Raw genomic sequence first — 14,970 nt, forward strand, 5'->3', positions numbered from 1 at the left:
GTGGTACATTCAGAACGGACTGTGTTATTTGCCACCCATAGCCCCCTTACGTTGCACAGAATATGTTTTACGTTCTGCACTCCAGAGGGCGCTTTGTCATTCAGCCGCTAGCAAATAAAGGGCCGATTGGGCCAATTCCTTTTTATTGAATTATAAAGCATTTGTCTTGTTTTTGACTAATTCTATCAAAATCTTACTCTTAATCAGTGCCTCGGGTCGCATAATGTCCGGAAAAGAAATTGCGTTCAAGGCAAGGCAAGAGCAGTTTATGTAGCAATCTATCGTGCCTCTTCCCGTTTTCTTTGGGCCGTGTGACAAAAAAAAACCATCATTAATTAACATTTTAGGTTAGGTCACCAGGTTAGGTGTACTTTTCATAATGCGCTTACCCCATGTAGCTTTTTGTTGAATCAAACTATCTTAAACCGCAAACAACAAAAATATATCCTTCCCAAAAAGGAATGTAGTCAAGTGAGTGTCGCTTCTCTTCTGAAAAGAGTTTCTAAACGCAACGACAGTCACAGTGATGATGATGAAGTCGAAGTGACCTTCACAGAGAGGACTGGATTTAAACATTGGTCGATCCGTGGCGATCATCTCCATCCCTGTTCCAAGATCCCGGTGTTGTTCATTCTCACTATGTGTCGACCTCCAGCCACACGTAGGGATCTCTCCAACCACAAAATATCCTCCACGTAGCCTACAACGACCCTCTTAAGGATCAGAAGGATGAAAAACCTGTGAATCACAGCGTCTTGTGGCCAATCCCTCTCCTTTCTTCACACATTCAATACCAATCTTATAAACATCAAGAAAGCTATCCATATAATTTAGGTGAGGTAAATGATTAATGTGGAATTCTTTTTTTATTTTCAGAGAGAGACTTTTTCATTTGTATTGAACAGCTGCTTTGACTCCGTTAAGTTAGCAGAGGGAAACCATGAACGGTGAGTCGTGTTCCATGAACGGGATCCCCCTTGGGATTGAGGCTAGTGAAGATATGAAGAGCGCACCCGGTGAGCCCGTTATATTGAACATCTATGATATGTTCTGGACCAACGATTACACGGGTAGGGTTCACTCGTACATTATTGGGTATGTTGATCATTGGAATCATTGATTGTCTGATTGTTCTAGGTAACATGGGTATGGGCGTGTACCATTCCGGTGTCGAGGTATATGGTCGCGAATATGCTTATGGTGGTCATCCCTTTCCTTTCTCGGGCGTGTTTGACATCCTGCCTCGACGTGCCGAGGAATTGGGCGAACAGTTCAAGTATAAGCAATGTATTCATTTGGGCAATACGGATTTCCGCTCGCAAGACGTGGAAAAAATCATGGAGGAGTTAGGCAAAGACTTTCGGGGAGACCGATATCACCTCATGCATCGAAATTGCAATCATTTCTCGGGTGCTCTCAGTCAGATTCTAACAGGCCGAGATATCCCCTCGTGGGTCAACCGACTCGCCTATTTCTCGACCTGTGTCCCGTTTCTCCAAAGATGCTTGCCCAAAGAATGGCTCACGCCCAATGCCCTGGAACACACCATAGAGGCGCGACAGCACAGTGTGACCACGCCCACCACATCAGTGACGGATGTGACGACCGCTTCGGAAGACGTATTATCGCCCACCGTGGCTCGGCTAAAAAGTGAATTCGCACGCGGTTTTGGATTCGGAAACGGATCCATTGGAGGTGGAACGAGTAGTGGGGGTGGGAGTCCGGCACACTCGCGGAATAAGAAGCAACAGGATTGAGATTGGAGTATTGTTCATCTTCCAAACGGGGATCGCCACGAGTTGCGCCCGCAATGTTGAGAAACCTATTTTATATTTATACAACTCTTATTGATCCAGACTGCATCCCGATCGATTTATGCTTTTCATCCTTGCTGTTGTGATTCATATCCCAATTTCCAACGTCAGAGCTTCTAGTTCAAGTAGGTAAATCGATTTTTGTCTCTTTCTCCCATTTATCCTCCCTCTCTTTCTCTCTCGAACTCTATCTGAAACTGTTAGTATTGTCAAATCCTACCTAGTTGCATGACCTCGAACACTTTCGTTAAGTTTGCGTGCGTCTCAGAAGATTCAACCTTCAGCAACTCCGGAATTGAAGCCAAACGAGATGTGTGACATTCACCATCGTATCGCACGAACACCCAAGAATGCAAACGAGATTTTATTGAGCGTCCATGGACAATTTTCCACATTTCTATCGAAACGCGTGATTAATGAGCGAATAATAATACATGGGCTTATTGATTATTATGCACTTTGAATTCGTCGTCTTAATCCATAACAGCGAGGGAATGAGTAGCCTGCCAGTGAGAGTTTGGTTTCACGGAAACGGGCTCCGTAAATTGAACGGCTTCCACGCAGATCATGCTAGTGTATTCGTCGTCTCCAAAATCGGCCATGTTTTTGGCATTCTCGGCCCAAGGATTCCAGACCACCGTATCTGTCAAGTTGGTCTAGGGGTATAAAAGAAACTGCATTTACATTTTTACCCATAAGGCTGTTGAGATATCAACGCTGACCTTGGTAAGTGTCAAGGCACGGCCCCCTTGAAGGCCCCTCAATACCACGGAATCGGGGGATTTCTGATAAACTCTGTCGGCGAAGCTCGAGAGTTTCACTTCGTCAGCCTCTTCCTTTTTGGCCTTGCCTCCATCCGTCTTATCCAGATAGGTCAAACCTTGAAGACCACTGATGGTGCATTGGGTCACATCTGGTACCTTGTAATACGTATGAAGGGCAAACGTAAACTCAAGGTCTCTTTCGCCTTGGTTGGCCACGTTCACGTCCAAGATCAGGTCTCTGGCCTTCAGCGTGAATGTGTATAGAAATTGAAATGGGTAGTTCCATGTTTCGCGGATTTTCTCGTCATCTTTCAAGGACAACATCACCTGGAGAGAAACCAATTAACTCCACAAACTATGCATAAGTATCGCTCATCATTGACGGAGACTGACCTTGACGTCACCGGTATTCGGATCCGTTTCGGGTTCCTTATCCATGGCCCACACAGTGGATCGGGCAAATCCGTGTTGAGGGCCATGCTCCCACGGACCAAATGAGGGAAAGCAAACCGGGATCCCTCCCCGAATGGCCTTGCTCCCATCCTTGATAGCCTTGGAACTGACAAAGATGTTCTCGACGCCCTCCACTTTCCAAGACGTCAAAGTGGCTCCATAGAGGTAAATCTCTCACGAGGAGTCCTTGGCTTGACCATGGTTCAAAGTAATCACGGATGGAGCCATATTTCTCAATCTCTATTTTCGTGCTGAAACCTACCAACCAACTCTTTAAGTAGAGGGACTAAATTTACCTGGATGGTACACGTAATCACAATGAAAACTTTGCAGTTTATTTCATTGATGAAGGCGAGCCTATCTGAAGGGCGTGAGACTTCCGAACCAACCCGTCTTCTAAATGCTTGTCCACATGTCCTGGTCGGTACACTCGCTCTTCTTACTTCTATCCAGTCATGTGCATGAGTAAGGAGCAGTGCTTGGAAAGGGCCTGATCAGCTGTTACATGAAAACTAGGTGAAAATGCCTCCCTCTCTGAAGCCGAGTTTGAATTAAGAAAAATAATTATGGATTGTAAATGCTGGACCATACTGGTGGATCGGTATGGTTAAAATGTCTTATTACATCTTGACAGAAACAACCGAACCATTTGTTAGGCAACAAAAACATGTTATGAATTTGCCGAAGGCCATAAAACATAACTATAAACGCTTTAAACTAAAACGGATGGCAGGACCACTAAATGATTAAGACACTTTACTCAGTAGCGTGTTTGTCAACCAAAGTGTGCTCTAATCTCCACTATCTAGGTGTGTGAATGTCATGTTTATTCATATTTTTAAAGGCATACAAATTTTTAACCTGAGCTATAACTACATGAAACAAGAAAAAAATAATGTTGTTGCTTATAGCTCTGCGAGCAAGAAACAGGTTTCAATTGTCTTTCTCTCGAAAGTGGATGAGGCCTTTTGACCACAGTGCGATAGTAATGAAATTACAGGTCTGCACACAAAAAGTAAAGAGGTGTGTGGCATCATATGGGCAATAGATAAATGGCAAAAGAGGAAATATATACCATGCCATATTCCATCACCGAGGCCAGAGGTGTCAAAACGATTAAACGACCAATATCTTTATATTTGTATTACATTCACGTTCAAAGCTGAATATTAATTAATACTTAAAGCAAGCACTTGAGTCCATCTTTCGATGATTCACGGACCAGGTCGGTGGATGGGTTCAACGTCTTGATCAAGGTTTGGATCTGCTTGAATTGGGGATGAGCCGCATCCCCGGCCAAAGACAATATCACGCTCTCCGTTGAGTTGATGAAAGCCCCAATTTGTTTCATCCGTTCCAAGGCCAATTGGCGATCCGTTTGAGTCCGACTGGAACAAGCATCCGCTACAACGTGAACCTATCAAGGAATCAGTATACTTAGGCAAATTACACAAGTGACATTAATAATGGCAAACCTCACATTGTAACCCTTCTGAATGAGATCTTGGCACGTGGCAATGATGCAAACGTGGGTTTCGATCCCCACGAGGATGACCGTGTCAACATTCCGCACAGTTCGCAGTTCTTCCAATCGGTTTTCAACTTCAGGAATCATCATCGTGAAGCGAGTTTTGCTGAAGATGTGTTTTTCGTGTAGATGACATTTCAAGGCAGCCACTGTGTTCCCCAATCCCTAAAAATGTGATTATTATACAACGAGGGTGAAAACACTGAGCTTACATGGCAATTATGCAACGAATGCAAAGATAGTGATTTATAAGCCGATTAGAATCATGTCTAGAATGATAGCAAGAGAATAGTATGGGGTAAATACTTCCACAATCTAATGATTATGAATTCAAGAACTTTGTCAAATCTGAGGTTTTTCTTGGCATTTAAAACACCGCAATTATGCGCATAACATTCGTGCCTGATATCTGAAAAAAGTTAGACTAGTATTCGAAAAAGAAAGACAAAAACATGTTCAAATGTTCTGACCTCCTGCTTCGTTTGACATTTTGAAAATGAATGAACCTTTGGGTATTGCTCCGTGGTTATTATGGGCACGTGGAGCACCTGGGACATCTGGATCATCCGATCTGCATTGCTCACGATAGTGTCAAAATGCAAGATAGAAGGAGCAAATCGTTCCTGCAAGTCGCACACGAACAGAACAGAATTCTCTGGGATCAATTGGCCCAATTTCCTCGCATTGTCCTCCATGTGGAACACTTGTATCAAAAACCTCACCACTCGCAAAGCTCTTCGGCGGCCAGCCAAACAATCTACTGAACAACGGCACTCATGTGAACAGCTGATAGATAACCTGAGCTAAGCCCTTTGCCCTCTTTTACAAACGTTAAACTTGACTCGAGTCCGGATAAGCGATTGAGCTCAATGAATTCTAAAGCAAGAAATGGCTGCATATTCGTAAATGACTATTTCAATCATGGGCGATAATTCCCAAGCGATTAACTCCTACGCTACTTTAAACGTTTTGAACTCGTTGTCTCATGAAAATCAGGTTCTGGATTCGTAAAAAAATATGAAGTACTTTGTTATTATCGAAATCCGGATCAAACTTAGCGCTAGCAATTCATTTGAAGGCACTTCGGCAATAACAAGAAATTCACACCCAACAGACAATTCACATTACTAGAAGCCAGTCGAGCTCAGTTCCTTTAGCTGATGGCTAGGGTTTTTTAGCAATAGTACACATCCAAGTACACGTTGCTGAAAATTTTAGTACAGGCTTGTCTTTTGAAGATAATTTTCTATTTTGGCATCCATCAACGGGCTTTTGCTTCCCATGGTAATATTCATTCAATCCTTGTACAAAATACACATGTGCCCGCACAAGGCAGGAGCGCTCGACAGGGATCTATACAATCAATGACATAATATCTCATTGTTGGTACTGAAACAAACAAGGACCAAGTGACATCCATGGACCCTAAAGATCTTATTGAAGGCTTATCAAACGAGTCTTACTGAGATTTTAGTCAAAATGGTAGAACGCTTGCAGACATTACAAAACCGGATTCGCAATTCATTGCTCATCAGGTAATTGGAGAAAGTATTTTTTCGTTACTCAATCCCCAACCTTTGTCACTAATATTGGGGCGAATCTGGAATCGAGTCGAAATGCAATCAAGTCTTTTGATATATTTTTGAAGAAATTGCCCAGATTTTTTGCCGGTTTCAAAGCATCCAAGGTCCCAATTTTGATAGTTTCATGTTTATAGCACCAGAAATTGCAATCTTTTGTAGTGGTTGGTAAAAAAACATGAAAACCAAAACCATACAATCAAAAGATTCATCCGTTAGAAGATCAATTAGTTTGAAGTTTGTATAAGTTACATATTCTTATGAGCAAATACACTGAAAAGCTCTGGGTTAAATTCAAGGCACAAAGTCCCTTCATCACGAGGTCCTCAATCCAGCTCGTGTAGGTGGTAAAACATCATGCAGACCTGACGAGCGTTGAACAGGTTCATATACAGAGCCCTAGTCCACCACCATGTAGTTTTCGGATCATAGTGGCGCCTTTAAAAGTGATAACCTCCTAGTATTTTGACAAGCGTCGGTGTTTCTCCTTGCTAAGAGGAGTTCTAATATAAAAGATATATTGATAGATAGACATGGCCCAGAATCAAATTTTATCCCGCATTTCCAGGCCTGTGGTATTTCTTGTGTCAGTGGTTCTTCTCTCACAAACCCAACAAAGTACGTTGATAAAATTGCAGATGAATCGTCCACGGTAAACGTACTTCAAACGTTTTCCCAAATGTTTCTTAGTATCTGCCATCAAATGTTGGGTGTGTCGGTCGGATTTGGACCCAAACTGTGCAGATCCATTCGACAACCGTACTCAAGTCATCAGTGATTGCAATCAAGAGAAACATGAGGATATTTTGACCGGAACTGAGACTGTTATGTGTCGTAAATCGGGACAAAAAGGTATTGTAAAGTTACCCACTCCCTTCTATTAAAAACCAACACCATCTTGATCGGTCATGATTAAAAGAAGAAGAAAAATCATTTTCAGCCAATGGAACATGGATAGTTATGCGATCTTGTGCTTGGTTGAATGAACCCGGATTGCTCCTTGATGAGAGCAATTGTTTTGCCGGATCAAGAACTGACAACGTGAATATCTTAGATTGTCTTTGCAGGTTCGTGTTGGGATGGCTTTTGACTTTTTATTTGTTAGGTACATTTCGGTTTTCAAAGAGATGACATTTTTCTATTATAGTGATGTGTTATGTTCCCCAGACACTTCTCGAAATCACTTTATTTTGGAATTTCACATGAGTTTGAAAATAGATTAGGAAACAGAGTGAGATGTCGGTTTTCTCAGCGTCATAAAGTCTTTAGCTTTGTATAAAAGAATTTGAATAAGTTTTAAATGAGGAAACTAGAAAAACTAATTACTTGACCTTGAAAATGTTTTTTTTTTAAGTTGAAAAATATCCGGTAAAGATTGAGAAAATGCGAAATAATGTTGGGAAATGTGAAAAAAAGATTGTAAAAACTACGCAGAAAAGCATATTTACAAGATATATAATAATGCAAGGAATTGCTACAATGGGAAAATATATGTTAGAAAATCGAGGCACATCGCTGCATTTACTAGGTAATTGATTGAATTTTTTTCTAATATTTATAATATACTAATTATAATATTTTATTGCAATGTTTGAAAATGAAAAAATTGGTACACCAAATATCATTATCATTGTTTCTTTATTGCAACAGATTTACAGATTTACGTGATGACATTTGTTCCTTCCTACGTGTCTTCTCTAGCTCTACATGTATGGAAGTTTTGGGTTAGAATTGTAGAAAGTTTGAACGACGAAATTTAGAAAAATCAAAATATTTCATTTTATTTATACAGAAGATTACATTTCTTGAAGCGGTAACAAAAGCTGGCAAAAACCCTAGACTTGCCACGGGTGGGATCAAACAAATAATCGGGAGGCTTCAACTAGGGTTGCCATTTTACATTTTCTGCGATGTATAACATTACTAGTTGCATGACAGAAACCCGTCAGTTAGCCGCAAATCGTAACACTGATTTTCTTTTCCTCTCCTTAAACAAATGGAATACTTGCATAATGTTAACATTTTTCAAACCATGGAAAAAAGATGAGAAAGGCCTGCCAAAATGGTTTGGAAAAGGGACAAAGATTAAAATCAAACAACCCCTCATCCTCCAACCCTTCTACGCTGAATATTTGTCATTTGTTCCACTTCATATTTCCTAAGCCTTAAAAAATCGCATAAAACGTTTTTTTTGCAGTTTAAACCAGCTTCTTCTGAAAAAGTGACTGTAACGAGTAACTTTTTCTAAAAAGTGACGTTGACAAGTTACTTTTTATGAAATGTAACGTTAACAAGTTACTTTTTTTCGGTACCGGTTTAAGCCATGGTAACATGTGCTCCACGTGTTCGAAGCATCAATCAATACTAATGAACCTTGCAATACATTTTCAGTTCAAGGGATGGCTGCAATGGATCTGGGATATCACAATCCTTTCTTCTCCTGATTGCCTTCTCTTCGACCATTTCTCTGTTGTTTTTCAATCTGATCAAATCTTAAGCTTCTGATTTTTTACCTCAACAAACTCATCTATTACGACCGTTATCCCAATAGTTCAATAAACGTATACTTTTGTTAATGTTTTGCTTCGGAAATTGTTAGTGGACAAACTTTTGAAAGAGGAAGGGGGTTTGATCACAAGATCGCAGCTTCTGGCCTGGGATATCACAAAGAGAAGGGTCAACATCCCAGAGAGCGGCTCCCGACCAATTTTCAAGCATAATCACATCCTCGACATACAGTATATGCATGGTTCAGATGGATTAGCCGCTTGAACCTCCTTTCGAACATTGAAATCTTCCTGTCCTACTTGACCCTGTCTGTAGGCTTGGTTACCGTCTCAAAGTCTCCATGAGTTTAATTCTCCGTCTGTGGGCGTGATCTGCGTCTCGAAGTCCCCAAGAGAAGAGTCGGGGAAGAGAATCAAACCGGGGAACTCTTACATCTAAGAACGCATTAATTTTATGAAAAAGTAACGGAAACGGTACCGTGTTTTTAGCCCTCCCGTTAGTTCCTTGTTTTAAAAAAACGAGGGAAAGAAAAACGCGTGAAGGGTTCCTGCCTGATTTTTTATTCCCTCTTAAATGCACTGACTTAGTTGACACTGATGGGATCAAATAAATAATCACCGGAGTCATTTGTTACACGTCATATTTACCAAATGTAAAAAAATTTTAAAAACAGTTTTTGCAGTTATAGACACTCTTTTTCCAAGAGTCGTTTTTGTCACTAGTAATGTTACAGCCAGAAGCTACGAATCCTTGGGATTCACACAATTATTTTCAAAGTTTTCATAACTTAAACACGCTATTAAATACCATTAATTTAGGAAAATGGACGAGGCTGGAAGATGTGCGAAGGCTATTTAGTCCCTTTTTTACTTTAAGACACAAGACATCATGGTAAAGTCCGTGCGTATTTCGTATGTCTAACCGGATTGATTCTGTATCTGTGTGTATTGTTGATCAGTTGTGGGTATCGATATGAGAGACAAGGTGTAGAGTTCGGTAAAGGAAGTACGGGTATTAGAAGGTGTCAAAAGTGCGACAACGTAATTTCAACGATACATGACAAGAGAGGTTGCGAGAACGATTATCAACATGAATTTGGAATCAGATCTGGACATGGTAAAATACATTTGGAACGACTTCCAAAACGGAAGGCCAAAAATGTACCGGTTTACAGTTTTGCCCTTTGGATTGGTTTCAAGCCCATATCAAGCAATGTGGTGCATTAAAGAAACTGCAAAAACAATGAAAGCAACCCATCCCGAAGCAGTCCAAGTCATATTGAACCATTTATACATGGATGACATAGGGACGGGGGTAATCCATCAAATCCACTGCAAAATTGGCCAAAGATATTCGCTTCATAATGCAAGCGGCCGGTTGTCAAGGCCACAAAATGGCAACAAACAACCCGAGTATCCTAAAAAACATAACCAAAGCAAGAAAAGATCATTCAGAGGTGATCTCCATTCTTAGATTGAAATTTAACACAAAAACCGATACTTTCCACTTTAACCTAGATAACAAATTCCAACAATTTGATACTGAAGCNCCTAGATAACAAATTCCAACAATTTGATACTGAAGCAGAAAGTATCACCAGGCGACACATTGTATCCTTGCCCAGTCAAGTGTTTGACCCACAAAACCGATACTTTCCACTTTAACCTAGATAACAAATTCCAACAATTTGATACTGAAGCGGAAAGTATCACCAGGCGACACATTGTATCCTTGGCCAGAGTTTGACGCACAAGGATACGTGGCTCCTTTCGCTATGGAATATAAACAGATATTACCTGGCCTTTGGCACAATAAAACCAGTTGGGATGAAAATCTCCGCACAAAAACGGCTGAAACTAAAGAAATTTTTACATTAAATCCGATTGCTCAAAAGGCCGTTAACACGTTTCAAGCATGGGTCAATCAAATCCCCTTTCTGAAAAAACTGTCTTTTCCAAGATTTGTCGGGGGAAACATCCTATTCCATGCAGTCTTTGGCGATGCCAGTAACATTGGAATGGGGGTTGCAGTCTATACCGTCAGTCAAAATACAAAAAACGTCCTTGTGAGCCATATGGCTGTTGCCAAAAGCTCACTCATGCCCAAAAACCTCAGAGAAAAGGCTTTATTACAAGATTCTTTAACCATTGCCCAAGCTGAAATTGTAGCAATCAAGATGGCTGTAACTGCAGGCCAATACGTAGCCAATTCATTCAAAATGCAGTCCAAAAATATACTTATCGTTACTGACTCTTTATTAAACCTCCAACGCATTCAAAGAGGTAAAGGTCACTGCAGACTTTGGGAAGAACGAAGAGTTAATTTTATTCTTGACAATATATTCAATGCAGAACTTCGTTTCATCCCCGGAAAAAAATTCTGCCAATCTTCCAAGCCGTGGATCGTAAATAATTGTTGGAAAGAGAATTATTCTCCACGTCCATACACTAAGATTTCACCTCAGCCAAAAACGAACCCAACACGAACTCAGAAGAGCGTTTTGGATCCTAGGAGGTTTCAATTACAACAAGAAGATAGTTCATTATTGCAAAACTCCAATGTGTCGTTACATCAAGTTCGAAAATCCTCGCATGTCTCCATTGCCACCTTTAAGATTGGACAACCCAATATGCTTCTCTAATGTAGGCGTCGATTATATTGGTCCACTTCACTGCAAGGTTGATTGCTCATGCGTAACAAATAGGAATAACCTTGTCAAACGGTGTCACCATCAACAAAAAGACTTGACCAAAGTGTGGATAGCCTTATTTTCATGCTTTCATTCTCAAACAATTCATTTGGAAGTAATAGAAAATTGCTCAACTGCTGAATTTCTTAACGCTTTCCGACGATTCATTGGGCATCGAGGTAGACCACAGGTGTTTTATTCTGATCAAGCAAAACACTTTGTTTCTGCCGACAAAAACCTTAAGCAACTACTTCAAGACACCAATATGAATATGAATATTGTCCAAAATCATGATATGGGTGGCAATACACCAATTGCTCGGCAATTCAGCACACCCTTGGCTCCTTGGACACGAGGAGTTACCGAACGAATGTGCGGCCTCCTCAAACGCCACTTACGAATCGCTCTTCAAAGAGAATCCGTTTCTACTCGAATTTTACGAACAATCATTGTCGAAATCCAAAGTATTATCAACGACCGACCCCTTGCAACACCTAAGGAAGATCCGGATTTGTTGTTACCTATCACTTCGAATATGCTCGTGCAAGGCCGAAACTTAGCTCTAAACTTTCGAGCTGACTGCGTTATCCAACTCTTTTCCAGTGAATTGGAGAGCTGACATAAAAGAGCTTACTGAACAAGAAGGGGGTCTATACATTGTTACAATAGACCAAGGCAAGGACACTAAAACTCTTTAGAGTCCTTGAATAGACACATCAAGCCCTCGGATATGACAAATGAAGACCTCTACTTCTCCATTCGACGTTTGTACATGACTAATGTGCAAATCATTCCTAACATATAGGCATCTAAGACCCCTGGCCGAAGCTAGGTTTCTGTTTTAGAGATGAATGAAATCTCTCTCTCAACGGCTAGTTCTTCTAAGATCTTAACTTTTGTGCTGTCTTTTTTAGAAATCAGACAATACACGTTCAAATAAAGCCCCTTTACGGGCCTCTCCTTTGTTGGACCAAGTTCACAAGATCTCGGACCATCCTCTCCAACCGTAAAAATCTTGCTTATCAACAAAGCTAAGTTCTACTGGAGGCAAAGCATGAGCTAATGGGGATGGTTGGGTTTGGGAAATGGTTTGGGCAGCTACATTAGAATAGGAAAGTATTTTGGTAATAGGGTTGGGGCAAGGAATATTAGGGAGGAGAGTGTTTATAGGGTGGATTGGGAATTTGAAGGAAGAGGAGGGAAATGGGAGAAAAGGTGGGGGTAATAGGCGAGGGCAATCCTAAGGTTGAAATTTTTCGTGCCAACATGCTATGCTAATGAGTTTTTGGTAATGTTTGTTTGCTCGACATCAGTGATGGGAAGGGGGCCTCCGAGGTCTTAAGCTTTGAATCCAAAACCAGGGTGAGGTCTGACCCAGGGAGTCCTGAATCCAGCTTAAATTCAATCTTCTTTACCATTTTGACTCCAACATTGAAAAGTAAAAGTAATACATGAGCGGTATTTACCATATACCATATATGTAAGTTAGCATTGCATTAATCCCATTCTTGGCCATGCTCGCTTGGCTAAGCCACAGACTTCAAGAGATGAGGACGGAAACTCCTGAACCATTAATTTACTGTACTTGAAAATTATCAATAGAAAGGATCGCAACATCTTGTCGACTAGGTGAACTTTTTTATTCAATGACCGGAAACTTAATGATCCAAAATGGTAAAATGGGAAATGCATGTAAAAGTGGCATGCTCATGAAAAACATGAGAAGAAAGGCAAGTGTGATTTGTTGAACTCATGACATCTCCCCCCGCTTTCGAATTCAAGATTTCCGCTCTAGAGAAGCTTGGCCAAATCTGAGCCCAAAAATGCGTTTGGGGTACTCGGGGAAATTTGATCAAGTTATGTAGTAATCATTACATAAAATTTGATTTTTTGGCCTGCTCTTGGTCAGCTAAATCAGCATTTGACATCATAACTTTGAAACCAGCCATTTTAGAAGTAGAGGGTGTGGGAATGACTTGCCTTTTTGATTTAGTATTTTGATACTTTAGTATTACCGAACTTCTTATAACAAAAGCATGTCTTTTTAAAATTTGAAACTTGTCACCATGAAAGAAGCAAAATCTAATTTAATCACTGTGATGTATGTATCGTGATTGGCCAAATGGATTTCGTTTCGTCACAAATGCCAAAAGAGAAAAAAATGCAAACATTCATTTTTAGGTTTCAAATTCCATGATGCAATTGCCCATAAACAATCCGCGTCAGTTTGAACTAGCTTGACGATCACAAAATGTGGTTTATTCTCCACAGGTCGTGGCAAAGCTGAAATCGCCGTTGGCGTGCAACACTATGGTTAGATGGTTTTTGCGTAAGGCGTTGGGCCTCGAGCTTTTCTTTCCTTTAGATGCTTGCTCCAATTTGGGCAAAGGCAGATGGCATGAAAGCACAACCACGACAAATGCTAATCGCCCAACTTTCATGTGATCTCTCAATGATTGAAATAAAGTCGAAACTGCGGAGAATTCCATTAAGCCATCAAGATTAACAATCAATGACGAATCACAAGGTAGTAGCTTCTCGCCTGGGATGTCACAAAGAGCAGGGTCAACATCCAAGAGAGCGGCTCCCAACCAATTCTCCAGCATGATCACATCCTCGACTTGGCTTTGACCTGTCAGCCAATTCGGCACAGATTTATTGGTAAGCCGCTTAAAACTGTGCTCCAAGGAACACTCCTCAATGGCACATCCATTCTCATGAAAATATTTAGCCACGGAGGATGGGCAAATATCATCTTGATTAGGACGCCAAGCGAATTTATAGTCCCGATTGAATAGCTGCAATTGTCCTTGGGTGAATAATAGTTCGACTTTTCGAAGCTGATTAGGCTTTCGAGCCAGATCTTGTAATTTCCACGCCAAAACGGCAAAGTCACCCCGAGTCTCCTTGAGAATCGTGCCAAAACTGATACCTAAAGAATCCAGCTTTTCTTTAGGAAACACGATGACAGCCATGTTGGTGGGGAAAATGTAGAAGGAAGTACCCAATGGTGGTTTTGGTTGACTTGGAACTAAGAGTGTACGACCATTAAAAACGAAGTTCGCAATGAAACCGCGGGTGAATATCAATTCTGGCTTGAATTCTTGGGTGAAATAGAACTCTGTCTCCTGACTGAACTCTTGAATAAGTTCTTGAGGCACAATTGCGGTATCCGGCAAAAATATATTGGCTTTGGTAACGACCAAACTTTCCTGTTGGGAGTGCAGGAGTTCGTTCAAGGCTTCATGACCTTCGTTATGCTGGACCGACATCTGAGGTCGTGATAATTGAAAGTTCCAGGCCTCCGGGCTCTGCATCTTCGTTGGAGGTCGTCACACAAAACCGGCTGAAGGATACTTTCCATAGAAGTGCGTTCTAATAAGGTATGATGTCTTCCGGCTAGACGTTGTTTATTTTGATTTGAACGAAATCCATGCTCGCGACAGCTGAAACGTGGATGAACTAGCAGGGTTGCGAAAATATTTTACAATAGGATCTTTTGGCGTGCCTCCGTATCGCTAAATGGATATGTAATCCCCACCAGTTTTTGACGTGGAAACACTTTTGAGATGTTTCGTGCGGGAAAATCGATCTTCGAACGCTAAACTTAGAAACCAGACATCATAACTATGAG

At 41.0% G+C, this 14,970-nt stretch overlaps 4 protein-coding genes across 6 annotated transcripts; 2 read left to right on the forward strand and 2 right to left on the reverse strand.

Annotated features, from left to right (window-relative positions):
• The first annotated feature begins 468 nt into the window (after positions 1–468).
• LOC131878054 (deubiquitinase DESI2-like) lies at positions 469–2,278 on the forward strand. 2 transcript variants are annotated; one of them, XM_059223954.1, is made up of 3 exons: positions 469–839; positions 929–1,070; positions 1,138–2,278. In XM_059223954.1, exons 2-3 carry the CDS (start codon positions 941–943, stop codon positions 1,755–1,757), a joined length of 750 nt encoding a protein of 249 aa, XP_059079937.1. In that variant the 5' UTR covers positions 469–839; positions 929–940; the 3' UTR covers positions 1,758–2,278. The 2 variants fall into 2 exon arrangements, with proteins under 2 accessions (XP_059079937.1, XP_059079936.1); XM_059223953.1 differs by having other exon boundaries at positions 477–834; positions 906–1,070.
• On the reverse strand, positions 2,166–5,506 carry LOC131878055 (isochorismatase domain-containing protein 2-like). Of its 2 annotated transcripts, none has more exons than XM_059223955.1 (6): positions 5,030–5,506; positions 4,512–4,724; positions 3,421–4,448; positions 2,972–3,289; positions 2,537–2,905; positions 2,166–2,470 (listed from the first exon to the last, which is right to left on the reverse strand). In XM_059223955.1, exons 1-3 carry the CDS (start codon positions 5,252–5,254, stop codon positions 4,212–4,214), a joined length of 675 nt encoding a protein of 224 aa, XP_059079938.1. In that variant the 5' UTR covers positions 5,255–5,506; the 3' UTR covers positions 2,166–2,470; positions 2,537–2,905; positions 2,972–3,289; positions 3,421–4,211. The 2 variants fall into 2 exon arrangements, with proteins under 2 accessions (XP_059079938.1, XP_059079940.1); XM_059223957.1 differs by having other exon boundaries at positions 5,066–5,490.
• On the reverse strand, positions 2,288–3,231 carry LOC131878133 (uncharacterized). Its single transcript, XM_059224032.1, has 4 exons — positions 3,210–3,231; positions 2,972–3,165; positions 2,537–2,905; positions 2,288–2,470 (listed from the first exon to the last, which is right to left on the reverse strand). Exons 1-4 carry the CDS (start codon positions 3,229–3,231, stop codon positions 2,288–2,290), a joined length of 768 nt encoding a protein of 255 aa, XP_059080015.1.
• A 1,022-nt stretch (positions 5,507–6,528) lies between the features above and the next one.
• LOC131878057 (uncharacterized) lies at positions 6,529–8,715 on the forward strand. Its single transcript, XM_059223959.1, has 4 exons — positions 6,529–6,757; positions 6,830–6,991; positions 7,080–7,206; positions 8,531–8,715. Exons 1-4 carry the CDS (start codon positions 6,673–6,675, stop codon positions 8,634–8,636), a joined length of 480 nt encoding a protein of 159 aa, XP_059079942.1. The 5' UTR covers positions 6,529–6,672; the 3' UTR covers positions 8,637–8,715.
• Positions 8,716–14,970: the final 6,255 nt, after the last annotated feature.

Source organism: Tigriopus californicus, chromosome 3 (genome assembly GCF_007210705.1).
Source record: "Tigriopus californicus strain San Diego chromosome 3, Tcal_SD_v2.1, whole genome shotgun sequence".
Lineage (NCBI taxonomy): Eukaryota > Metazoa > Arthropoda > Copepoda > Harpacticoida > Harpacticidae > Tigriopus > Tigriopus californicus.

What these genes read in the sequence shown, in the direction of transcription:
- LOC131878133 (XM_059224032.1), bottom strand. Translation starts at nt 3,231, where the DNA reads ATGGTCAAGCCAAGGACTCCTC. An exon ending in GGTCAAGCCAAGGACTCCTC is followed by an intron (nt 3,166 to 3,209) that starts GTGAGAGATTTA and finishes CGTCTTGGAAAG; the next exon opens with TGGAGGGCGTCGAGAACATC. An exon ending in GTGCCTTGACACTTACCAAG is followed by an intron (nt 2,471 to 2,536) that starts GTCAGCGTTGAT and finishes TTATACCCCTAG; the next exon opens with ACCAACTTGACAGATACGGT.
- LOC131878057 (XM_059223959.1), top strand. Translation starts at nt 6,673, where the DNA reads ATGGCCCAGAATCAAATTTTATCCCGCATTTCCAGGCCTGTGGTATTT. An exon ending in TCTCTCACAAACCCAACAAA is followed by an intron (nt 6,758 to 6,829) that starts GTACGTTGATAA and finishes AATGTTTCTTAG; the next exon opens with TATCTGCCATCAAATGTTGG. An exon ending in TCGTAAATCGGGACAAAAAG is followed by an intron (nt 6,992 to 7,079) that starts GTATTGTAAAGT and finishes AATCATTTTCAG; the next exon opens with CCAATGGAACATGGATAGTT.
- LOC131878054 (XM_059223954.1), top strand. Translation starts at nt 941, where the DNA reads ATGAACGGTGAGTCGTGTTCCATGAACGGGATCCCCCTTGGGATTGAG. An exon ending in CTGGACCAACGATTACACGG is followed by an intron (nt 1,071 to 1,137) that starts GTAGGGTTCACT and finishes TGATTGTTCTAG; the next exon opens with GTAACATGGGTATGGGCGTG.
- LOC131878055 (XM_059223955.1), bottom strand. Translation starts at nt 5,254, where the DNA reads ATGGAGGACAATGCGAGGAAATTGGGCCAATTGATCCCAGAGAATTCT. An exon ending in AATGTCAAACGAAGCAGGAG is followed by an intron (nt 4,725 to 5,029) that starts GTCAGAACATTT and finishes TCACATTTTTAG; the next exon opens with GGATTGGGGAACACAGTGGC. An exon ending in TCATTCAGAAGGGTTACAAT is followed by an intron (nt 4,449 to 4,511) that starts GTGAGGTTTGCC and finishes ATTCCTTGATAG; the next exon opens with GTTCACGTTGTAGCGGATGC.